The sequence below is a fragment of the Oncorhynchus nerka genome, linkage group LG11, assembly GCF_034236695.1.
Source record: "Oncorhynchus nerka isolate Pitt River linkage group LG11, Oner_Uvic_2.0, whole genome shotgun sequence".
Classification (NCBI taxonomy): Eukaryota; Metazoa; Chordata; class Actinopteri; order Salmoniformes; family Salmonidae; genus Oncorhynchus; species Oncorhynchus nerka.
This window is the reverse complement of record NC_088406.1, coordinates 49,901,064-49,927,127: the sequence shown is the minus strand read 5'-3', so window position 1 is coordinate 49,927,127 and position 26,064 is coordinate 49,901,064. Positions and strand designations below refer to the sequence as shown.

The following is a 26,064-nucleotide window of genomic DNA, read 5'->3' as shown; positions in this document are numbered from 1 at the left end:
TTATTGGTGAGAGACACTTTATTTCTATGCTACAAGCACAAATGCAGCTATTACAATACAATCTCATGCACAGAACGAACAGAGTTAGTTACTTATTGTCGTGACAGTGTTTTTTGTTTGTTTGTTGTTGTAACAATGATACTCCGCATAAGACTCCATATATCGTACTGCGTAACAAGCTTTACCTGACATCTGATACAGAGCAAATAATATTTTCCTTTTTGTTTTCTTCCACCTAATTTGGCGTCTAAAACTATGACTCTGGCACACTTAGCATCGACACACACTCTCGATCACTCACACACAGGCCCGCTCTCTCATTAACTAAATGCATAACCAATCATACAATACAAAACAGCGAAACGCCATTGGTTGAGAGACTGATTTTGCAATCAGCTACTGTTGCTTCTCAAATAAACGATAGAGGACACAGATTTGCGGCACTGGTGTGGGAACCGGCCAATCCTAGCCTGCCTCTGAGGGCGGTAATCGCCCCGGCTCAGCCAATGGCAGAGGAGGAGACTAGATTGGACGTTTTTTTTTCTTCTAGGACAAGGCAGTGATACAGCTGATGTAGGAGCTCACTTTACTACAGTAAGTACTGTTGGTGAGCTCCTAGTTAACTCTGATGCATTCTTGTGCTTGGTCAGCAAACTGTGGCAGTTGGATTCTCGTGTGTAAGGCGCAACACAGTCAAAAACACACAACCTCTCAGACACACACACATACACATACACACACACACACCACCCAAACTCATGTACCCACACAGGCACACATATATTTCAATATATATAGCTATAATGGTGTATAGACTATTTATACTAATATATATGCATGTATACATAGTATAGAATCTACTACGTGAAAAACAGCATTGAGGACAAGTGTTACAAGTGTGATGGTGATGACAGCAACAACAAAAATATAGCAAACAGTAACCTCTAGAATCTAAAGACGATAGAAACACAGAATTTAAGCTAAACACAAACAAGAAGAACATTTCTTGACAAATCTCTTACTTATTAAGAACTGGGGTAAAGACGATCTGTAAAAAGGTGTCACTGGCTAAGACAACAAACTGGAGACAGAGTGTCGCAGAAAGGCACAGGTACACACGAGATCACTGAGACACATACACGGGCACAGAGCACGGAACAATAGGTTAGAGGTCTATTTACATCTGCATTATTTCCCCCCCCCCCCACCCCCATCTACACACTCCTATCCTCTACCCAGTGGTCGCACAGTATTCCTTTTGCATCATCTTCATTCTTCATTATCATCTTCGTTCATTATTTTTCCCCAGCATCATCACCTTTGTTGCCGTCGTCATCATCGTCATGGTTGTTGTGTTGGTCGTTAGGTAGTGGTTCAGTGGCAGATGTGGTTGATTCGGTCAGGTGGGGGTCAGTCTGGTTGGGCTGACTCAGTTCTCAGCCTTAGCTTCAGGCTCTGGCTCTGGCTCTGGCTCCTTAGCTGTGATTGGATAGAAGAGAAGGAATCAAGGAAACTCACATGACTTCATGAAAAGCCAGTGAGGCTGGGGTAGTCATTTCAAACAGTGGCCGTAACATGTGGGGGAACCTAGGCATCGACTACGAAAAATCATTCCCAAAGGTTGACCTCGACGATGGACTGGTGTCAAGGGTGTTCTAAGGGGTGTGTGTGAGGGGTGAGTGGGGAGTGACAGTTCTCTCACCCTTGGACACGATCAGAGTCTCTGCCGTAGCCTCTTCGTCTCCAGGGGCCCTGCAGAACCAAGGGGACAGATGTTGGTTGTCATGGTGACCAGAGACGGAGAACACAGCCCCATAACAACAGAGCAGAAATGTAATCGACCAATCAGGCACAAATGCTGACTTACTTGGGCTTCTTCTCCTGATTGGAACTGCAGCGACATTTTCTGCCTAGAACCGACAACAAATCATCATCCCGATCTTAAAATCAACAATCGAAGGCCCATAAAGTACATGTGCTGCGTAGGTAGACTTACTGAAGTATGAAGACTTACTGAGGATGAGGAGGATGCCCAGCGCGAAGAGTACCACGCCAAAGACCAGTCCACAGATCCGCAGGCTATGATAGTCTACACAGAGACACAGACGTCTACTTAAGAAAGTCTTCTCTCTTGGCTATCGGAACACTGTCAGTTGATGGGGAAGAGCATCAAGATGCACTAACAGTGGTCTACTTACCATAGACAAATGGGTCCACCTCTTTCTTCTCCTTTTTACCATCTGAAAATACAGGCACAGGGAAAGGCAAGGCAATGAGATACTAGCCATATCGCACATCTAACAATAATAGCAGTTTTCAATGCTGTACATACCAAAGAGTATAACGGGGCTGGGGTTAACATGGCTAAACACATTGTACACACAGGTTACTCACCCTCTGCACTTGGGTCTGCTACTGCTGAGAGAGACAGAGACAGACAGAGAGAGAGAGAGACAGAGAGAGACACAGAGAGAGAGAGAGAAATATACTTATTCATGTCACTGAGGGAGATTATTTACATTTACATTTAAGTCATTTAGCAGACGCTCTTATCCAGAGCGACTTACAAATTGGTGCGTTCACCTTAAGACATCCAGTGGAACAGCCACTTTACAATAGTGCATCTAAATCTTTTAAGGGGGGGTGAGAAGGATTACTTTATCCTATCCTAGGTATTCCTGAAAGAGGTGGGGTTTCAGGTGTCTCCGGAAGGTGGTGATTGACTCCGCTGTTCTGGCGTCGTGAGGGAGTTTGTTCCACCATTGGGGGGCCAGAGCAGCGAACAGTTTTGACTGGGCTGCGCGGGAACTGTACTTCCTCAGTGGTAGGGAGGCGAGCAGGCCAGAGGTGGATGAACGCAGTGCCCTTGTTTGGGTGTAGGGCCTGATCAGAGCCTGGAGGTACTGAGGTGCCGTTCCCCTCACAGCTCCGTAGGCAAGCACCATGGTATTGTAGCGGATGCGAGCTTCAACTGGAAGCCAGTGGAGAGAGCGGAGGAGCGGGGTGACGTGAGAGAACTTGGGAAGGTTGAACACCAGACGGGCTGCGGCGTTCTGGATGAGTTGTAGGGGTTTAATGGCACAGGCAGGGAGCCCAGCCAACAGTGAGTTGCAGTAATCCAGACGGGAGATGACAAGTGCCTGGATTAGGACCTGCGCTGCTTCCTGTGTGAGGCAGGGTCGTACTCTGCGGATGTTGTAGAGCATGAACCTACAAGAACGGGCCACCGCCTTGATGTTAGTTGAGAACGACAGGGTGTTCAGTTGTGCAATGGCACTGGCCTTGTGGATTATTAGTTGAATGGATCGCCTCAGTTATCTCCCGTTCTCCTTCTCCCCTACTCTATTCTTCCAACCCTCACTCACTGTGTCAATTAATTTCCTAAATTCCCATCAGCAAACATTGTCCGGCCCATTGCACAAACCCCAGACCTTCTTTCTGCTCCACTCCCCCATTGTGTGTGTGTGTGTGTGTGTGTGTGTGGACGTGTTTAACTATTCTTGTGGGGACCAAGCGAAACAACATTTGACCAACTGGGGATGTTTTGTTAGTCCCCACAAGGTCAAATGCTATTTTCTAGGGGGTTTAGGGTTAAGATTGGAATTAGTGTTAGAATTACATTAAGTGTTAGGAGCTTAGGGTTAGGGTTAGAGTTAAGGTTAGGTTTTTGGGTTAAGGTTAGGGTAAGGGTAAGACTACAGGCTAGGGTTAGGTTTAGGGATTAGGGAAAATAGAATTTTGAATGGGAGTGAATTGTGTGTCGCCAGAAGGTTAGTTGTACAAGACTGTGTGTGTGTGCACTCAGCATGTGTATTCATATCAACAGACAGGGAGTCACACAGCATGGGGAGTGTGTGTGTGTGTGTGTGTGTGTGTGTGTATGAAAAACACTGAATTATAGAGGAAGGGAGATTGATAGAGGAAAATGTACATCTGGAGATGGAGAAAGGGAAGAGGGAAAAGGAGAGATGTTTAATCTGGAGACAAAAGAAGAAAGGGAGAGAGAAAGAGAAACCAGAACAGAATGTGAACTGAAGAGAGGTGGGAAAATACCAAAGCGATAGAATGTGGAAGGTTAGTCTGATTGACAGACGAGAAAGAGTGAGAGGCAAACAGTATGGATAACACCAGACTTCTATAGAAGAATACATAACATGGATGGCTCAGTTGCTCTCTCAACTGATGTATAGAACCTATGATCTGCAGCAGAGTTAAACAGTTGCTGTATGTGTGTCATGGCCTAAATATACTTGATATACAGTATATTACATTGTACTTGGGATATACATACACACACACACACACACACACACACACACACTGTACTATGCATGCAAAGGAAGGAAGCCTCAGGCTCCAGAATAAGTCAATCCACTAATGTTCAGTCAAAACTCCATGCCTGCCATGGCCCTCCCCTGTGTCTCCTGCCTCCCTGTGGATAGTGTGGTCGTCGTGCTGGTGTTAGTGGTGTTGGTAGTGGCTGAGGGGAGGAGGGGGCACTTACCAGCCACATACACCAGGAGTGAAAAGAGGAAGAACATAATAGTTTCCATGGTAACTGCAGAAAGAGAGAGAGAGAGAGAGAGAGAGAGAGAGAGACGTGTTAGTGGATAACATGCCACACACATACACACCAAGACACACATGTTCACACAGACAAATACAGTAGGTAAGATTAGAAATGACTCCAAATGGGTGCTCTGCAGAGGAATGTTTTATTTATATTGGCGTGAAACATCCACTGGTAGATAGATAATGACATTAATCAGGCAGCTGTGTTACCTGCAGAAAGAGTGATCAAAAAAATGAATGGATCAATACCAATCAAGTGTCTCATTTTCAGTTACATTCTCAAAGCAGTACTACACAGACATCTTGATGGGAATAGAAACTAGATGTAAAAGTTGCCAAGCTGCCGGGGAATTTAGAGTAATGGGTTGAAGATGAGAGAATTCCAGACAAAAGACAGGTTACAATACTACAGTAGATTACTTGGATTCAGGCTTTTCATGGAAAGAAATTTGCCCTCGAGGCAAAAGAGATGACAACAATCCCTCCATTGCTTCTCCTCTCCTCTCCCAGATTGAGTCTCTCTATCCATCTATCTCCTCCAAGTTATGTGCCCCACTTCCCATGGAGCAAATCCTTTACTGATACCAAAATGCAGATTGTGGGGGAGAGAATACATTTGGCTAGACAGGACCTAAGTCATTAGCATAGTCGCTTAGCACCACAGTCCAGATGCTGTTTGTGTGCTGTGAAAGAATACCATGTTATTGTTTGAGGAGAGTGCACAGTTATGAACTTGAAAATGTATTAATAAACCAATTAGGCAAATTTGGGCAGTCTTGATACATCATTTTGAACGGAAATGCAATGGTTCATTGGATCAGTCTAAAACTTGGCACATGCACTGCTTCCATCTAATGGCCAAAATCTAAATTGTGCCTAACCTGGAATAGTACATTATGGCCTTTCTCTTGCATTTCAAAGACGATGAAAAGAAAATGCATGTTTCTTTTCTTTGTGTTGTTATCTTTTACCAGATCTAATGTGTTATATTCTCCTACATTACTTTCACATTTCCACAAACTTCAAAGTGTTTCCTTTCAAATGGTATCAAGAATATGCATTTCCTTGCTTCAGGTCCTGAGCTACAAGCAGTTAGATTTGTCAATATGTCATTTTAGGTGAAAATTGAAAAAAAGGGACCGATCATTAAGGATAAGAGGTGTGACCTTGCCCTTGAAACAGCTCTAGGTGGCGAGCCCAGCCTCATGGCCACACGTTGAAGTTTCTTAGGATGAATCATGTTCAGGAGGCAGGTAATTTGCTCGATGATAGGGCACCTGATAGTAATTGAGCAACAAATGGTCTAATTGAACTGGGAGAGTGGCCTCACAGCACACATTATGTTGTCATGTTGAATCCAGGCAAATATTCACAGAGCTACACATTTTACATGTCATTCATGGCATTAAGAACATTGCATGTAAAAGCCAAACGGACCTCTCAGTCTAGCACAGAACGTCTCTGTACACAATTATGTGGATGAATTTTTGTCTGTAAACTGGCTGCATGTTTTACCTGGTTGCATGGTATCACTATTCTACCCGGTAACAGTATGTCTGCTTAATATGCCTGCTGTTGTCTATATCCAGACAGGTTCTGGGTTATGACTGGGACAATAGCACTCAACCGCCAGTCACTATGGAGCAGACATAAGTGGGTTGTTACGTCTGGCTCTGTGATGTTGCATCTACTCCCACCACCCTCCCCAGCTGCACTAAATAGGACAGTGTTGTACTCACGATCCTCTCATTCAGTCAGTCACAGCCCATCCCGACCCTATAGCCCTGGGCTATTCATTAGCAGGAGATACACAGGCAGGGAGGACGTCTACAGTGGTGGATACTGTGAACCATCAGATCCTCCTCTCCACCCTCTCCGAGTTGGGCGTCTCCGGCGCGGCCCACGCTTGGATTGCGTCCTACCTGACAGGTCGCTCCTACCAGGTGGCGTGGCGAGAATCTGTCTCCTCACCACGCGCTCTCACCACTGGCGTCCCCCAGGGCTCTGTTCTAGGCCCTCTCCTATTCTCGCTATACACCAAGTCACTTGGCTCTGTCATAACCTCACATGGTCTCTCCTATCATTGCTATGCAGACGACACACAATTAATCTTCTCCTTTCCCCCTTCTGATGACCAGGTGGCGAATCGCATCTCTGCATGTCTGGCAGACATATCAGTGTGGATGACGGATCACCACCTCAAGCTGAACCTCGGCAAGACGGAGCTGCTCTTCCTCCCGGGAAGGACTGCCCGTTCCATGATCTCGCCATCACGGTTGACAACTCCATTGTGTCCTCCTCCCAGAGCGCTAAGAACCTTGGCGTGATCCTGGACAACACCCTGTCGTTCTCAACTAACATCAAGGCGGTGGCCCGTTCTTGTAGGTTCATGCTCTACAACATCCGCAGAGTACGACCCTGCCTCACACAGGAAGCAGCGCAGGTCCTAATCCAGGCACTTGTCATCTCCCGTCTGGATTACTGCAACTCGCTGTTGGCTGGGCTCCCTGCCTGTGCCATTAAACCCCTACAACTCATCCAGAACGCCGCAGCCCGTCTGGTGTTCAACCTTCCCAAGTTCTCTCACGTCACCCCGCTCCTCCGCTCTCTCCACTGGCTTCCAGTTGAAGCTCGCATCCGCTACAAGACCATGGTGCTTGCCTACGGAGCTGTGAGGGGAACGGCACCTCAGTACCTCCAGGCTCTGATCAGGCCCTACACCCAAACAAGGGCACTGCGTTCATCCACCTCTGGCCTGCTCGCCTCCCTACCACTGAGGAAGTACAGTTCCCGCGCAGCCCAGTCAAAACTGTTCGCTGCTCTGGCCCCCCAATGGTGGAACAAACTCCCTCACGACGCCAGGACAGCGGAGTCAATCACCACCTTCCGGAGACACCTGAAACCCCACCTCTTTCAGGAATACCTAGGATAGGATAAAGTAATCCTTCTCACCCCCCCCTTAAAAGATTTAGATGCACTATTGTAAAGTGGCTGTTCCACTGGATGTCTTAAGGTGAACGCACCAATTTGTAAGTCGCTCTGGATAAGAGCGTCTGCTAAATGACTTAAATGTAAATGTAAATGGATGACGATGTGTTGTGAAGGCTAATAGACATCTACAGATGTGGCCAGAGGTCTTCTGAGAGAGAGGAAAGGGTTAATCTGCGTGGCGATTGAGTCTTAACAGCTGCTGCAACCTCAATAAAGACGATCCTGACACCGTTGAAGCTCCGCTCGGTGACTTTTGGCTGTGAACGTTACATCCCATCGTTGTTCAATACAGCATTCTTATCCTCTTCCTTATTCAATCATCGTATCCTGTCCTTTTTACCCATCTGGTATATATATAGAGAGAGAGCGAGTTATCGAGGGATGGATGGATAGATGGAGGTGTAGAGTTATAAAGAGAGAGAGAGAGAGGAAGAGGAGCCCACTTAGAACTCTTACACATAGCTACCTTGTTAATGGTACTGATAGCTCATTAACACAGCGACGGTAAGTGACACCTTGGATGACCTCTATGGGGACTTCTACTAGTCTACACTACAGTGCATTCACAAAGTATTCAGACCCCTTTGACTTTTTTTCACGTTTTGTTATGGCCTTATTATAAAATTGATGAATTTAGTTATTTTTCAATCTACACACAATACCCCAAACTGACAAATCAAAACAGGTTGACATTTTTTTTGCAAATTAAAACTTCTTGGTTACAGGGGGGCAGTATTGAGTAGCTTGGATGAATAAGGTGTCCAGAGTAAACTGCCTGCTACTCTGTCCCAGATGCTAATATATGCATATTATTAGTAGTATTGGATAGAAAACACTCGGAAGTTTCTAAAACTGTTTGAATGATGTCTGTGAGAATAACAGAACTCATATGGCAGGCAAAAACCTGAGACAAATCCAACCAGGAAGTGGGAAATCTGAGGTTTGTAGTTTCATTTAAGTGATTGCCTATCTAATATGCTGTGTCTTTGGGGCCAGATTGCACTTCCCAAGGCTTCCAGCAGATGTCAACAGTCTTTAGAAAGTTGTTTGAGGCTTCTATTGTAGAAGGGGATCGAATAAGAGCTGTTTCAATAAGTGGTCTAGGCTGTGGCCAATCAGTTGTTTACTGCGCGGTCACGCCGTTCCTTTTTCCTCTGTAATGAATACGCTATTGTCCGGTTGTGATATTATTGAAGATTTATTATAAAAAGACCCTAAGGATTGATTGTAAACATCGTTTGACATGTTTCTACAAACTGTAATGGAACTCTTTTGACTTTTCGTGTGGATTTTGTGCTCGCGCTTTGTGCCTTTGAAATAGTGAACTAAACACGCAAACAAAACAGAGGTATTTGGACATAAATATGGACGTAATCGAACAAAACAACCATTTCTTGTGGAAGTGGGAGTACTGGGAGTGCATTCCGACGAAGATCAGCGAAGGTAAGTGAAGATTTATAATGCTATTTATGACTTTTGTTGACTCCACAACTTGGCGGGTAACTGTATGGCTTGCTTTTGTGGCTGAATGCTGTTCTCAGATTATTGAATATTGTGCTTTTGACGTAAAGCATTTTTCAAATCTGACACAGCGGTTGCATTAAGAACAAGTTTATCTTTAATTCTATGTAAAACATGTATCTTTCATCAAAGTTTATGATGAGTATTTCTGTTATTTGATGTGGCTCTGAAATTTCTCCGGATGTTTTGGAGGCATTTCTGAACATGGCGCCAATGTAACCTGAGGTTTTTGGATATAAATATTAATTTTATCGAACAAAACATGCATGTATTGTGTAACATTGAGTCCTGGAGGTGTCATCTGATGAAGATCGTCAAAGGGTAATATTAATTTGATCTATATTTCTGCTTTTTGTGACACCTCTCTTTGGTTGGAAAATGGCTGAATGCTTTCTGACTAGTTGCTGACCTAACATAATGATGTGTTCTACTTTAGCCGAAAAGCCTTTTTGAAATCGGACACGGTGGTTGGATTAACGAGAAGTGTATTCCAGAGAGGTTAATAAATATTTTTAAAAACGTAAATAACATTTACATAACTATTCAAACCCTTTACTCAGTACTATGTTGAAGCACCTTTGGCAGCGATTACATCCTCAAGCCTTCTTGGGTATGATGCTACAAGCTTGGCACACCTGTATTTGGGGAGTTACTCCCATTATTTTCTGCAGATCCTCTCAAGCTCTGTCAGGTTGCATGGGAAGCATCGCTACACAGCTTTTTCCAGGTCTCTCCAAAGATGTTCGATCTGGTTCAAGTCCAGGCTCCTGCTGGGCCACTCAAGGACATTCAGAGACTTGTCCCAAAGCCACTCCTGCGTTGTCTTGGCTGTGTGCCTAGGGTCTAATTTGCCTAATTAAAAAAAATAATAATAATTGTCCTGTTGGAAGGTGAACCTTCTCCCCCAGTCTGAGGTCTTGAGCGCTCTGGAGGAGGTTTTCATCAAGGATCTCTCTTTGCTCTGTTCATCTTTGCCTTGATCCCAGTCCCTGTCGCTGAAAAACATCCCCACAGCATGATGCTGCCACCACCATGCTTCACTGTAGGGATGGTGACAGGTTTCCTCCAGACGTGACGCTTGGCATTCAGGCCAAAGAGTTCAATCTTGGTTTCATCAGACCAGAGAATCTTGTTTCTCATGGTCTGAGTCTTTTTTGTGTGTTTTATTTAAAAATATTTTATTGGACATCTAAAGAAATACAAAATACAAATTGAACAGATACATCCTTTTACCCCTATACTTATTGAACCACCCCCTCCCCTTAACAACAAAAGTGGCATACATACAAAAAATAAAATGCATTTACGAATGGAAATAATATATAAATATGCACACAAGTACACATACACAGAAATATAAAATATCACAACATACTATCCTTTCCTTCCCACACCCTCCCGTATCCCGTTGGCCAAAATTCTTACTCCTGATCAATAGATGGCAACTGTTCAAAAAAGGAAATTAAAGGCTGACATCTCAAAAAAAGTTACCGGTACATCCTCTCAGAGTGTATTACATGTTTTTCTAAGTGTAGAAAAGACATTAGATCTTTCAAACAAGATGATGCAGTGGGAGGTTTGAAGGACATCCAGTTAAGTAAGATCTGCCGGCGGGCTATAAGGGAAGCAAACGCTACAACGTCATCTTCACTTTTAATGAGACTATGCAACAAAGATGGAACTCCAAATATAGCTATTAGAGGACAAGGCTGAAGGTCAATATCTAGAATTTTAGTATTTAGTATTAAAAAAGGATGACCAATACTCAGACAGCTTAGAACACAAATAACACACATGGGTGTGGTCTGCCAGAGTGAATGAACATCTATCACGTGTCATTCGTGTCTGGGAGGAATTCATTTACAAAGTTTTTCTTTGGTGTAGTGAATTCTCTGCAAGACTTTGAACTGAATTAAACTTAACCGAGCACACGAGGATGTGCAGTTAACCTGAAGGGCCTCCTCCCACCAGTCATCTGCAAGGTCAAGTTCACTACCCCAGTCTGTCTTGATTTTGTTTATTGGAGAGGGTTGAGAGGTCAGCATAATGTCATATAATCTAGAAATCAGACGTGCGATTCCACAGGAGGGACAAAATCTCCTCTAGCAAAGTCTTGGGAAGTAGTTGAGGAAAGGTGGGAAAATGAGAGCGAACAAAGTTACGGGCTCAAAGAAAGCACAAAAGATTAGAATGAGCTAGAATAGCTACGAGATCATTAAAACTGACAAACTTCCCATCTAAAAATACATCTTTGAAACAAACCAAACCTCTCTCACGCCACGCCACAAAACACTGGTGGAGTTTGGAGGGTACAAATAGGTGGTCGATACTGATAGGGCTAGAAGAGAAGGGGCAGAAAGTCTAAAATGTTGACGAAATTGTCCCCAGAGCTTCAAAGTAGAGCGCAAAATGGGGTTTCCCGTATACTCTGAAGGACACAAAGGACAGTGGGGCAGAAAGGGAGGATGATTGGCAGGATTGCACCTCTATTGAGCACCAGTTGGAAGCTGGAGCATGACACTAGACCACAATCTTTTGAATATCGGCTGCCCAATAGTAAAGCAGTAAATTTGGAAGTGCCAATCCTCCATCTTGTCTCCTTCTTTGAAGTATTGCTCTACGTATCCTAGGTGATTTGCCTGCCCAGATAAAATGATTGATGAGCCTATCCAACTTGGTAAAAAATTATTTCGGCAGAAAGATTGAAAGACATTTAAAAAGGTATAGAAACCTAGGTAAAATATTAATTTTAATAGATTGGATTCTGCCAGCTAATAAGAAAGGCGTGCAAAGTTAGTTTTATGGAGGGTAGCCAGGGACTGTATTATATTCACACCCAAATAGGGAAAGTCAGAGGGCGACAGACGGAAAGGCAGGGCTCCAAGGGGAATTTGCTTGGCAGCAGGGTTGATCGGAAAACATGAACTTTTCTTGAATGTTCAATTTGTGACCTGAAAATTATCCAAACGTGTTTAAAATATGCATTATGTTATCAACAGAGTTTTACATTTACATTTAAGTCATTTAGCAGACGCTCTTATCCAGAGCGACTTACAAATTGGTGCGTTCACCTTAAGACATCCAGTGGAACAGCCACTTTACAATAGTGCATCTAAATCTTTCAAGGGGGGTGAGAAGGATTACTTTATCCTATCCTAGGTATTCCTGAAAGAGGTGGGGTTTCAGGTGTCTCCGGAAGGTGGTGATTGACTCCGCTGTCCTGGCGTTGTGAGGGAGTTTGTTCCACCATTGGGGGGCCAGAGCAGCGAACAGTTTTGACTGGGCTGCGCGGGAACTGTACTTCCTCAGTGGTAGGGAGGCGAGCAGGCCAGAGGTGGATGAACGCAGTGCCCTTGTTTGGGTGTAGGGCCTGATCAGAGCCTGGAGGTACTGAGGTGCCGTTCCCCTCACAGCTCCGTAGGCAAGCACCATGGTCTTGTAGCGGATGCGAGCTTCAACTGGAAGCCAGTGGAGAGAGCGGAGGAGCGGGGTGACGTGAGAGAACTTGGGAAGGTTGAACACCAGACGGGCTGCGGCGTTCTGGATGAGTTGTAGGGGTTTAATGGCACAGGCAGGGAGCCCAGCCAACAGCGAGTTGCAGTAATCCAGACGGGAGATGACAAGTGCCTGGATTAGGACCTGCGCTGCTTCCTGTGTGAGGCAGGGTCGTACTCTGCGGATGTTGTAGAGCATGAACCTACAAGAACGGGCCACCGCCTTGATGTTAGTTGAGAACGACAGGGTGTTGTCCAGGATCACGCCAAGGTTCTTAGCGCTCTGGGAGGAGGACACAATGGAGTTGTCAACCGTGATGGCGAGATCATGGAACGGGCAGTCCTTCCCCGGGAGGAAGAGCAGCTCCGTCTTGCCGAGGTTCAGCTTGAGGTGGTGATCCGTCATCCACACTGATATGTCTGCCAGACATGCAGAGATGCGATTCACAGAGTTCACAGGGTTAGAGATATATAATAGTAGATAATCTGTATACAGTGACACTTTGTGTTCTTCACCAGCGAATGATTCCAGTGAATGATGATGATAATTTTAAGGCCAAGGAAAGTGGTTCTATCGCATGAGCAAAAAGGAGTGGGGACATAGGGCACCCTTGACGGGGCCCTCTGGAGAGGGGGAAGTATTTTGAATATTGAGAGTTGGTGTGTACGCTAGCCGTCGGAGCAGAATAGAGCAGACATATGTCGGATTTGTGGAGGTTAGAATAAAATGACACGAAAGTTGAATTAATATTAGAGAGAGATCACTTGTAAGATTATGGGAGGAGTCATATACCTGAGAGATAAGATGAGATGCTGACTGGCGTTTAAGTTGGTGTGCCAAAAGGTGGCTGGTCTTGTCTCCATATTCGTAGTACGAAGTTCGTTGCAACAGAAACTCTGCTTTATCAGTGGAAAGCGGATTAAATTGAGTTTGACGTTTCAGCCTCTGCGGTTAATTCAGGGGATGGTGAAGTTGAATATTGCCGGTCTATTGCCCGAATTGAGTCCACCAGTTTCTGATGTTTTAGTTCTTTGTTTGACATAATGAGCTTTGTAAGAAATTATCTTTCCCCGTAATACAGCTTTGAAAGTCTCCCAAAGAAGAGAAGTTGGTCGAAATAAAGTCACGGAATTCTTTGTTAGACAATAGGGCCGTGTTAAATCTATAATTCAACTGTTGGTTTTTTTGCATTCAGAGAGCTAAGTCAATAATGTGGAGGGAATGGTCCAAAATCACTATCACAGAATATTCTGTAGCTTTAACTGAGGGGAGAAGGGCTCTATCTAAAACATTTAAAAAGTAGTAGGCTTTCTGAACATGAGAAAAGTAGAGGAAGTTTTTTGTGACCGGCTGGAGGAAGCGCCATGGATCAACACAACCCATTTGGGTCATGAATTTAGAAAGAGCTTTTGCCATTCCGGAAGGAGGAAGTGTTCTGGGATTAGACCGGTCAAATCTTGGTTCAATAACACAGTTAAGGTCCTCACTGAAGATGAGGTGGTGGGTATCAAGATTAGGGAGAGGCTAAAAGAGATGTCATAAATCTAGTGTCATCCCAGTTAGGGGCGTAAACATTCGCAAGTACTACAGGGGTTTGGAAAAGGGTGCCACTAACTATTGTATAACATCCTCCAAGATCTGACCTGATCTGTGAGGGTAAAAACTGTACCCGTTTGTGAATCACTATTGCTGTTCCCCTGGCTTTGCCGTTAAAATTAGAATGAAAAACCTGTTCAACCCATGCTTTACGCAATCTAGTATGGTCGTTAATACGTAGGTGTGTTTTTCTTGAATAAATGCGATATCAGTATTCAGGCTGTTCAGATGTGAAAATACTCTGGAGCACTTAATTTTCCCCCCACAATCGCGAATGTTCCATGTCACCAGTCTGTCTGGAAGCCCTGAAGTACAATCATGACTTGTTGTTGAACTAGACATTAATCCTTATAAGAGGAGAAGTCAAATGAAAAAGAAAGAGGAAAAGAGAGATTGAGAGAGGAGCAGCATGAGCAAAACATCTGAATAATAAATGTATAAAATCCACAAAAAAAAAGCAGAGCACAAGAATCTTTGAATAATGCCAACGTAACCCCCACCACCACCCCCAACATACACCACAATAAAAATGATAGTACAACACCCTTCAAAGAAAAAATACAAATCCTAAACGTCATTATTATGAATAAGACGAGCAACAGGAATCCGTCGATTAGCCGACATGTGCAGTGAGGTCAAACCGACCTAGGAAAGAAGTGACATACGCCATTGAAATTAAAAAATAAAATATGTCAATAAGCAAGTGTACATTTTGGGTTTCGGTCACACTTTAAATTGTTAAACGTTGTTAGGAGGGAATAATTCAATAAAAGTATACAAAAGGACAATTAGAATTTGGGATATGTACAATTACGCAAACGAACCGTGGGGCTAAACTCTTCAGCTAGTGCAACAATTAAATTGGAAGAGTGGAGCGATGGTATTAGACTCCAATGTCGTAGTAGAGTCCAAGATAAAGTGAATGTAACTGAGGACCATCAGTGACCAACCTCACCAATCATGGCCAAAGTAAAACACGGTAGTTCAGAGTGTTCGTAAAAATAAAGAGTGAAAAATACAATTTAAAAAATGGTATATATCATGCAGACCCCAATGAAAAATGTAAATACACAAATATTGGTGGACAGGATCTGTGTCTAACTAGCAAGTCTCCAAAATGACCTAAAGGCTGCCAAACTGCAATGTAGGTTATAGATTGCCATTAGTGGAGCAGCAAGTTCAAAGCCTTAGTAAAATGAAAGAAATCAAAATGCTGCGCTTTTACCAGCGATTGTCTTTGATTAAGAAACTAAACAAGATCAAATGGAAGTTTAAAGAGCAGTGAGACGGTATAGTATGTCATTGTCAACAACAGAAAGGAGTTGTGTGCTGCTTCAAACATACCTACTGTAGCCAACAAGCTTTAGCATAGGATTGTTTCACGAGAAACGGATCGATAGATGGTCATAGATATATGTAGCCTATTGTCCACACGGTCACTAAAACTAACGTTACTCACATAATACAGGCAGGAGAGAAATCATCCCAATTCAGGCATTCAATGTATTTCAGGCATTCAATGTATGTGCTGTCGGTAGAAGTACTTCTTCCGGATTTTCAAAAAAATGGACCTCGCCGTTAAAGGTGACACGGAGTTGGGCAGGATAAATCAGCCCAATTGGATTGTCGTTGAATGCGGAAACCATTTCTTTGCCAGGCTAGAAATGAAATCCTGGTAAAACTTGATCTTGTGGCCTTGGAAAGTGGTGTCGCTATTTTTCCTTGCCCACGGAAGGACAAGCTCTTTTTCTTTGTATCGATGCACCCGCACTATGATAGGACGCGGTCGGCCACCTGGGCGAGCTTTCGGTGCAAGGCTGCGGTGGGCTCTATCAAGTTCAGGGAGATTGGGAAAAGCCTCATCACCCAAAACGTCCTTCAACATCTCCGCCATGAACTGGGTTGGATATCCTGTCTCGGAGTCCTCTGGCAGTCCAAACACGCGGATATTCTGGCGTTTTGAACATGAAATCAAATCTTCCACTTGTAGCTTCAGAGACTTGTTGGCAGTGGCCACATCGTCAAGCCTGGTTTCCAGCATAGTGAGTTTGTCACTGTGGCTGGAGAGCCCGGCCTAAACTTCGACCAGTTTGGTAGTGTGAGATTCCACAGAACCCCGGGTGGTTTCCACAGTTGCCTGAATTGGAGCCAGTGCAGCCACCAGTTTTAGCTGAGGTTGATTTGTTGGAATGTGTAGTTTTTTCTGTCGATTTTCCAAACCATGTGACTGGTTTGCTAATGCTAACTTAGGTACACCCTATTACTGGGTAATTAAAATTAGGCTTTTGAGGTTATGAAAAGTATGAATTTAGGCAAAATTGAGGATTATTTACAAAAGTTGTCGGAGAAGAAACCTAGTGCGACTTCTTTCTACATTGCTCAGCTGTCAGCCCGTCTGAGCGTCTTTAGCCTTAAGGCTAGGGGACAGTATTCAGAAGTTCAGATGACTGATGTGTCGAAAGTAAACTGCCTGTTGCTCAGGCCCAGAAGCTAGGATATGCATATATCGGTAGCATTGGATGGAAAACACTCTGACGTTTCTAAAACTGTTAAAATAATGTCTGTGAGTATAACAGAACTGATATGGCAGGCGAAAATCAGAGGAGAATCCATACAGACTTTTTTTGTTTGTTGAGGTCACCACCCATTAAAATGCTCGTCTATGGGATATTCAAAGGAAATCCTCCCAGATTGCAGTTCCTATGGCTTCCACTAGATGTCAAAGTCTTTAGAAAGGGTTTCAGGCTTGTTTTTTGAAAAATGAGTTAGTAGTAGTTTTTCAAGGTGGCTCTCATTTTGTACTGTAGTCTTGTGGCGCGAGTGAATGAGGGAGCACACTACATTCACACTACATTCCGTCTTAAATTGTATAGTTTATTTACATATTAGGGTACCTGAGGATTGATTAGAAACGTTGTTTGACTTGTTGGGACAAAGTTTATTTGGTAACTTTTGGGATTCCTTTGTATGCATGTTGAACGAGTGGAATGGGTGGATTACTGAATCAAATGCGCCAACTAAACTGACTTTTTTGGGATATAAAGAAGGACTTTATCAAACAATACAACCATTTGTTGTGTAGCTGGGACCCTTGGGATTGCAAACAGAGGAAGATTTTCAAAGGTAAGTGATTTATTTTAGTGCTATTTCTGACTTTTGTGACGCCTCTGCTGGTTTGGAAAATGTTTTTAATGCTTTTGTTTTGCGGGACGCTGTCCTCAGATAATCACATGGTATGCTTTCGCCGTAAAGTCTGGATTAACAAGAAGTTAAGCTTTTAAATGATGTATGACACTTGTATTTTCATGAATGTTTAATATTACAATTTTTGTATTTTGAATTTCGCGCTCTGCAATTTCACCGGATTTGTGGAGATGGGGCGCTAGCGTCCCACCTAGCCCAAAAATGTTTTTAAATGAGGAGTGGCTTCAGTCTGGCCACTCTATCATAAAGGTCTGATTGGTGGAGTGCTGCAGAGATGATTACACTTTTGGAAGGTTCTCCCATCTCCACAGAGGAACTCTGGAGCTCTGTCAGAGTGACCATCAGGTTATTGGTCACATCCCTGACCAAGGACCTTCTCCCCTGATTGCTCAGTTTGGCCGGGCGGCCAGCTCTAGGAAGAGTCTTGGTGGATCCAAACTTCTTCCATTTAAGAATAATGGAGGCCACTGTGTTCTTGGGGACCTTCAATGCTGCATAACTTTTTTGGTACCCTTCCCCAGATCTGTGCCTAGACACATGGCTTGGTTATTGCTATGAGATGCACTGCGAACTGTCCAATCAATTGAATTAACCACAGGTAGACTCCAATCACGTTGTAGAAACAACTCAAGGATGATCAATGGAAACAGGATACACTTGAGCTCAATTTCGAGTCTCAAAGAAAAGGGTCGGAATACTTATGTAAATAAGTATTATTTTTTAGATTTGCCCAAAACTTTAAAAAAAAAACATTTTAGCTTTGTCATTGTGGGGAATTGTGTGTAGATTGATGAGGATTTTGTTATTTTATCCATTTTAGAGTAAGGCTGTAATGTATCAAAATGTGGAAAATGTCTGAATACTTTCCCGAATGCATTGTATATTAGACATAAAAAAAACACAGGAAAGAGGAGTACAGTACAAGCTTTAACATTTTCCATTTAACAAGCTGAAAAGGAGGGATAGGAAAAGGATGACAGCGAATTGGGCGAGGGAGGAGGCTGGGGCATGATAGCAAATACAACCCACGAGGTCCATTCCGTAGTGTTTACCTCAGAGTAGTATCTTTATACTGACAGTAGGGCTCTGCGATAAGGCCGAAAAATCATACCTCAATTTTGTATGGCCGATTCACATTCTACAGTTGAAGTCGGAAGTTTACATACAACTTAGCCGAATACATTTAAACCCAGTTTTTCACAATTCCTGACATTTAATCCTAGTAAAAATTCCCTGTCTTAGGTCAGTTAGGATCACCACTTTATTTCAAGAATGTGAAATGTCAGAATAATAGTAGAGAGAATGATTTATTTCAGCTTTTATTGTTTTTCATCACATTCCCAGTGGGTCAGAAGTTTACATGCACTCAATTAGTATTTGGTAGCATTGCCTTGAAATTGTTTAGCTTGGGTCAAACGTTTCAGGTAGCCTTCCACAAGCTTCCCACAATAAGTTGCGTGAATTTTGGCCAATTCCTCCAGATAGAGTTGGTGTAATTGAGTCAGGTTTGTAGGCCTCCTTGCTCGCACACGCCTTTTCATTTATGCCCAAACATTTCTATGGGATTGAGGTCAGGGCTTTGTGATGGCCACTCCAATATCTTGACTTTGTTGTCCTTAAGCCATTTTGCCACAACTTTGGAAGTATGATTGGGGTCATTGTCCATTTGGAAGACCCATTTGCGACCAAGCTTTAACTTCCCGACTGATGTCTGAGATGTTGCTTCAATATATCCTCATAATTTTCCTCCTCATGATGCCATCTATTTTGTGAAGTGCACCAGTCCCTCCTGCAGCAAAGCACCCCCACAACATGATGCTGCCACTCCCGTGCTTCACGGTTGGGATGGTGTTCTTCGGCTTGCCAGCCTCCCCCTTTTTCCTCCAAACATAACAATGGTCATTATGGCCAAACAGTTCTATTTTCGTTTCATCAGACCAGAGGACATTTCTCCAAAAAGTATGATCTTTGTCCCCATGTGCATTTGCAAACCGTAGTCTGCCTTTTTTATGGTGTTTTTGAAGCAGTGGCTTCTTCCTTGCTGAGCGGCCTTTCAGGTTATGTCGACTTGTTTTACTGTGGATATAGATACTTTTGTACCTGTTTCCTCCAGCATCTTCACAAGATCCTTTAGTGTTGTTCTGGGATTGATTTGCACTTTTCACACAAAAGTATGTTAATCTCTAGGAGAAAGAACGCGTCTCCTTCCTGAGTGGTATGACGGCTGTGTGGTCCCGTGGTGTTTATATTTGCGTACTATTGTTTGTACAGATGAACGTGGTACCTTCAGGCATTTGGAAATTGCTCCCAAGGATGAACCAGACTTGTGGAGGTCTCCAATTTTTGGCTTGGCTGATTTCTTTTAATTTTCTCATGATGTCAAGCAAAGAGGCACGGAGTTTGAAGGTAGGCATTGAAATACATCCACAGGTACACCTCCAATTGACTCAAATGATGTCAATTAGCCTATCAGAAGCTTCTAAAGCCATGACAATTTTCTGGAATATTCCAAGCTGTTTAAAGGCACAGTCAATTTAGGGCATGTAAACTTCTGACCCACTGGAATTGTGATACAGTGAAATAAGTTAAATAATCTGTCTACAAAGTTTTTGGGGAAAATTACTTGTGTCATGCACAATGTATATGTCCTAACTGACTTGCCAAAACTATAGTTTGTTAACAAGAAATCTGTGGAGTGGTTGAAAAACGAGCTTTAATGACTCCAACCTAAGTGTATGTAAACTTCCAACTTCAACTGTATATCTCTTTAAAAAATGTTTTCTCTAAATTAGCATTGTTTTGCAATTCAAGGTCAAATACACTGCATTTAAAAGAGTCAGCAAAAATCTAATGAATTCAGGGCTTTTGAAATTATACTTACATGCTGACTAGACCGGGCGCACACGTGCCTCAGCATGCACATGTTGATTTTGTCCATCCACATGAGATGCGATCAGTACACACAAAACGAAACATAAACCAACTATATTAATTTGGGGACAGGTCGAAAAGCATTAGACATTTATGATATTTTAACTAGCTAGCCTGCTGTTGCTAGGTAATTTGTCCTGCGATATAAACATTGGGTTGTTATTTTACCTGAAATGCACAAGGTCCTCTACTCCGACAATTAATCCACAGATAAAAAGGTAAATTGAGTAATCTAGTAATCTCTCCTCCTTCAGTCTTCTTCTTTGGACTTTATATGGTGGTTGGAAAACAACTCTAAGGTGCATTACCACCACCAACTGGACTGGAGTGTGGACCTCAGTTTCAATCACCCACATGGGTAAAACCAATGAGGAGATGGGAGAGGCAGGACTTGCAGCGCGCTAAGCATCACAAATAGAACCAAGTTCTATTTTAGTGCCTGGCTACACAGACGCTAGTTGACTAACATGTGTAAATATATTTTGCAATGCTCTGTGCATGTAACGCGAGCAGTGTGGTCAACATGTTAGGCTACATTTACCAGAATCAATGTTCATTGATACTCCTATTTCAGTAGTCTGCTCTGCACGCAATTTGAGGAGTTGAGACATAAAAAGGGTCTCATTAGAAAGGGTATCTTCTCCTATATTACAGTAAAATATTGTCTCTATGTGTTTGTGTCCATATGACCGGTTCTGTTGGACCAAACTTCAAATGCAAATAACGAGTTGAAACTGCTCGTCAGAGAGGAAGAAGTAATCTCTCATCTTCGTTGGTGTGAGTAGCAAGGGGAGGGGCTTAGTGTACATGGGAAGGTACACACAACACAGAAGGAGAAAAGGAGATAAGACCAAAAAGACAACATGAGAACAAGCGGACTTAAAAACTCATACATATATATATTTTTAATTACGTGATTCTTGCGATACAGGCATTTGGAATTGCGCTAAAACATGATTTACAATTCATTGAATTAATTCCATAGATCGCCTTGCCCTAACTGACAGTGAGGATTGACCGGCTGTCTACCGTCTAACAACCAGGACCAGTGGGCAAGAAAAACACAATGTCAATAATCTGAAATTCCACGCAGTGGAAAAGTGCAATGCAACCAGTTCAACCTCTCAGATCAGAGGTTGCCAAGTTGGCCGTATCTCTCCGAATCCCGTGGGAAAGCTGCTGTTGGGGAGTGGCACTGCTAGCCAGGCCAGTGCTAGTGACACAGACCCTCAAGTTCACCTCCCTCGCTAGAAATGAGAAGAGCCACCCGCTGCACTGGCCTCTATGCCTCTCCTTAAACCACGTTTGTCACCCCGTTGTTTGTCGGTGCCGTGTTTCAGTCCCATGGTGCTGCCAGCGCTTCCCTTTGTCTGAGGGAGAAGGGGAAGGGCAGGCAGAGGTAGAAGCAGTGGTACCCTCTGTCGAAGCAACAAACCCAGGGACGGAGCTATGACTCAAGCCCAAGACATGAATTATGTATTAAGCATATGGGAGAAGACAGAAATAAACATCATAGTGGAAATGCTGTTGTGAGTTGTGACCCGTTGGTTTTCTTCCTTCTCTGTGTGAGTGTGAATCTTTTCACACCTTTGTTTGCGAGTGTCTAGGCCATGATCAAACCAACACCCAAAAAGGGTTATACAGCTATCCCTATAGGAGAACCCTTTTTGGTTCCAGGGAGAACTATTTAGGGTTACATGTAGAACCCTCTGGGTTAAGGGTTCTATCTGGGACTCAAAAGGATTCTACACGAGGACCAAAACATTTTCTGTGTGTAGATATGGTTATGTGAAATGATATCTGGGAGTGTTGGGATCTGATCGGTGGAGCTTGTTTTCTCTCTTGATCTTACCCATTATGGATATTTCTGTGTCAATTTGACACTAACCTCCATCTCTCTGGGACACCCAGGCTCATGTAAAAGCTCCCATATCTAGGTGTTTAGGAGGTAGGTCAGGTGTTGATTGGCATTTGGAGAGTGCAGAATGAGAATCTATTTACCCCATCACGCTGACTCTGAGAACAAAAACAGCAGCTATTACCTGTGACAAACCCCACTATTACTGACAATGTGATTTTAGAGTGCCTCTCTGCTGATGAAAGATACATGTAACTGAGGAAATAAAGGAAACACCATCATAAAGTGACTAAATAGGGTGGTGGGCTACCATGGCCCCCTAGAACAGCGTAAATGCGCCTTGGTATAGATTCTACAAATCATCCTGGAAGAGACCCCCCCCCATCAGGTTAGAAATGTTTCACCATAGGTTGAAAGTGGTAACCAAAAATGGCTGTGTGTTTATTGATGTTTGCCTTGCGCTTCTAAGGGGTTGAGAGGACCTAAATCATGCCGGGAAAAAGCACCCCACACCATAACAGAGCTGCCAGAACCCTCATTTGCTCAAGTGTTTCCTTTATTTTGGCAGTTACCTGTAGCTCTTCACAATGGAACTGCCTCTGATTAGCTCTCAGATGTGTGTGTGTGTGTGTGTGTCTCATCTATCACTTTATTACAACTTGCTCAAACAGAACAAGCAAATCGTGAATTAAGACAAAATACAGGTCATCAAGGTCCTTTCTGGAGCAAGACTCATGCCGTAACATCTTTGCCATCATGATGATGGTACATCTCCATGACAACAAGACATTTGGACGTGCCTCCTGTCACGGTGCCGGGGTATTGCTATGGCAACTGTTTCCATCAGGTGACTCCTATTAGAAGTACCAAATACTTGTCGGTGAGGAATGTGTGCCGAGGGGAGGGAGGTGGGCTGGAAATGGTAGCGTGAAGAAACACTAGTACGTGAGGAGAGGAGAAAGAGGTAGTGCACAGTGATGAGATTCAAAATGTTCATTCATGCGTGTTCACACTGAACATAAACCTTTATACAACAGGGTCGTTCAACTAAAAGAGTGCCGTTTCATATTTTCAGTAGAAATTGTGCACCAATATTTAATTTGAAAAATCTATTATATTAAGTGCGCTTTAATTAATACAGACCACACGGAAAATTCTATAAATCTGTTCCTTCTTCTGTGACATCTAGGGAGATTTTAACCCACTTAACTCTAAAAAATGTCTCCAAGTCTTCCCCATCATTGTAAAGCCCTAGTTATTCTGTTGCTTTGACAAAGTCATTTCTGAAGATTATAATTGACTTAATGTGATTAGTGATCCATCCAATCTCATGAAATGTTCGTCCTTTATTTTAAGATCTAACCTGCTACGTGAACTGAACTCTCATTTTAATATGGTGAAACTATTCATTTTTAAAATATTAAAAATAAAAATTGAACATATAATAGTCAAATCATAGGGTTAAAGCAGGTGATCTGGTTCTACTCCTTTTAGCCATTTTCTGGTGTTTTGTGGTGGAAAAGTATGCGGGGCGATCATAACAAATGAACCCTATTACCCCAGAAAGAACGGCTAAAATGAACGTTTTTGTGCTTGCATTCAACTGCCCCTCCCTGTTGCACACAACAAGCTTCCATTCCCCCTGTGACAAGGGGATTTGTGGCTTATTTAAAATGAAATCATCAACCCCTTTACAGTCAACCCTGTTATGGTCAATCCTGTTAGCACTTAAAAGGCACTTACTATAGTCATTTTTCAATTTAACTTCTTGAGATGCTGAAACATTTTTATTAAATCGAACGTGTTATTCAGAAAAGAACGTTAAAATAAGGTGGGGAAAAAATGTATACTATGTTACACTACCCAAAAGGTACTCATTTGGTGGAATGACCCAACAGCTCATGACAACCAGATTAACACAAGTGCCTCCGTTTTATAATTGCAGCCTACTTTCTGTACCACATCCATCATTTGCAGATAAGCTTTTTTCGCGCACCCGACCGCTGTCTGTCACTGGCCAAATGGAGACACTGAGGGACAATAACTCCCGAATAATTGTATTGGTTGGTAAATTATAATATTGCCTAGTATGTCTCTGGTGTTACCTAAATTACGACATAGCCTTAGTTTGCATAACTGCATGAATATGTTTTAGAATGTGCATAGCCGAGAAAATCTAGCTCATCATAGACACTGTCTGGCGCGAGCTCCGCGAGTCTGCCACTTTCTCTGATCCTAACCTGTGGCATTACCACTAGTCTTGCCAGTATTGTGGAAGACAGAGGAGTATTCAAGCGCTTCAAATAATTCGTAATACATACCATTTAGATCTATTTAGCCTAGGACTAATTATACAAACTGTTGAATGTGTTGTCTGCTATGCAGCAATGCACGAGGCGATTTGGCTAATCTAACATCATACACTGCCACTGAAAAGGACACACCCTCATGGCACTAAAATGGATGGAATCCATAAACAACTCGACACCACATAGTTGAGGCCTATTTGAAAAAAATATGATGCTCGTACAGACGTTATTGTTGCGAAATAAAATTAGTGAATATATATTTTTTTATATCCATCATGCAATTTATATTAGGCATGCATAGGCCTATACACATTGCGAGAAGTTTACGTTTTCTTAATAAATGATTCACATCAATATTTCAGGAAATGGAATGTTGCCTATATTATTGATGAGCAAATACACCCTACTCACAGTAAAACTCACATCTAAGAAACAATGCATTTTCCCCCTAGCACTCGTTTTGACCAGAAACCACATTCCAAAAATGTAGCTCCAACTAGGCAGACAATAACACACTGTAGATTTAAGAACGCACACGCCCCTTTAGAATTATATCGAAAAATAAACATGCCCAATTTATCTTCTTACCTGTTTCTATTATACAAATTGACTGACCACAATCCAATCAACGACAATGACCAGCTTCTTCTCGCAAAGCGTTATTATTGTTCCAATGTGTATAATCTGTGCCTTCTCACTGTTCAATTGCAGTCCACGAAGGGTTCTTGGTCGAGTCACGCTCTTAGAATGCAAAACATGAACGTAGTTTGCCAAAGTCTTTGTTGATGAATCTATGTTTCTTTTGTTTTTATTGATTCCAAATTGTCTCTTGATGTCTATCACTTGATGTCTGTCTGTCTCTCACTCTCTCTGCCTCACACACACGACCACTTATGATGTTCGTGAGCATCTAGCCATCTACCCGTAGCGTTGCGCGCGTCTCCCCGTCAGTGAATGGTGTACCCAACCGGTTACAAATATACACTGATTGTGTTTTAGATGTAGTATACCATGTATTCTGTGTTAAACCATCAATATTTGGAGACTGGAGAGAGACAGAGAGATTTACATTAGGAAGCAGTGGAAATGTACACAATTGTTACCTGGAAGAAAATGGGGGAGGGTCATGCTTTTTCAATTTCACTCAGGGGGAGGGTTTAGTATTTATTTATTTTTAGTCAAGGGGAGGTTTGTGTAATTTGTAATTGATTAAATATCATATTGCTCAGGGTTTGATAAGACAGACAGACAGAGATTTACATTAGGAAGCAGTGGAAATGTACACAATTGTTACCTGGAAGAAAATGGGGGAGGGTCATGCTTTTTCAATTTCACTCAGGGGGAGGGTTTAGTATTTATTTATTTTTAGTCAAGGGGAGGTTTGTGTAATTTGTAATTGATTAAATATCATATTGCTCAGGGTTTGATAAGACAGACAGACAGAGATTTACATTGGGAAATTGTTACCTGGAAGAAAATGGGGGAGGGTCATGCTTTTTCAATTTCTCAGGGGAAATTTATTTATTTTTAGTCAAGGGGAGGTTTGTGTAATTTGTAATTGATTAAATATCATATTGCTCAGGGTTT

General features: G+C 42.7%; 1 protein-coding gene across 3 annotated transcripts; it reads right to left on the bottom strand.

Annotated features, from left to right (window-relative positions):
• LOC115137066 (FXYD domain-containing ion transport regulator 6-like) lies at positions 1 to 25,928 on the bottom strand. Of its 3 annotated transcripts, none has more exons than XM_029673092.2 (8): positions 25,066 to 25,928; positions 4,505 to 4,558; positions 2,395 to 2,418; positions 2,199 to 2,240; positions 1,997 to 2,089; positions 1,868 to 1,910; positions 1,703 to 1,752; positions 1 to 1,479 (listed from the first exon to the last, which is right to left on the bottom strand). In XM_029673092.2, the coding sequence occupies exons 2-8, from the start codon at positions 4,551 to 4,553 to the stop codon at positions 1,430 to 1,432; spliced, it is 351 nt and encodes a 116-aa protein (XP_029528952.1). In that variant the 5' UTR covers positions 4,554 to 4,558; positions 25,066 to 25,928; the 3' UTR covers positions 1 to 1,429. The 3 variants fall into 3 exon arrangements, with proteins under 3 accessions (XP_029528952.1, XP_029528954.1, XP_029528953.1); XM_029673094.2 differs by having other exon boundaries at positions 2,015 to 2,089; XM_029673093.2 differs by having other exon boundaries at positions 2,395 to 2,415.
• Positions 25,929 to 26,064: the final 136 nt, after the last annotated feature.

Excerpts from the sequence above, each read along its gene's own strand:
- LOC115137066 (XM_029673092.2), bottom strand. The coding sequence starts at position 4,553 with ATGGAAACTATTATGTTCTTCCTCTTTTCACTCCTGGTGTATGTGGCT. Across the intron at positions 2,241-2,394 it reads AGCAGACCCAAGTGCAGAGG|ATGGTAAAAAGGAGAAGAAA; the intron begins GTGAGTAACCTG and ends CTGTATTTTCAG. Across the intron at positions 1,753-1,867 it reads AATCAGGAGAAGAAGCCCAA|GGCCCCTGGAGACGAAGAGG; the intron begins GTAAGTCAGCAT and ends TTGGTTCTGCAG.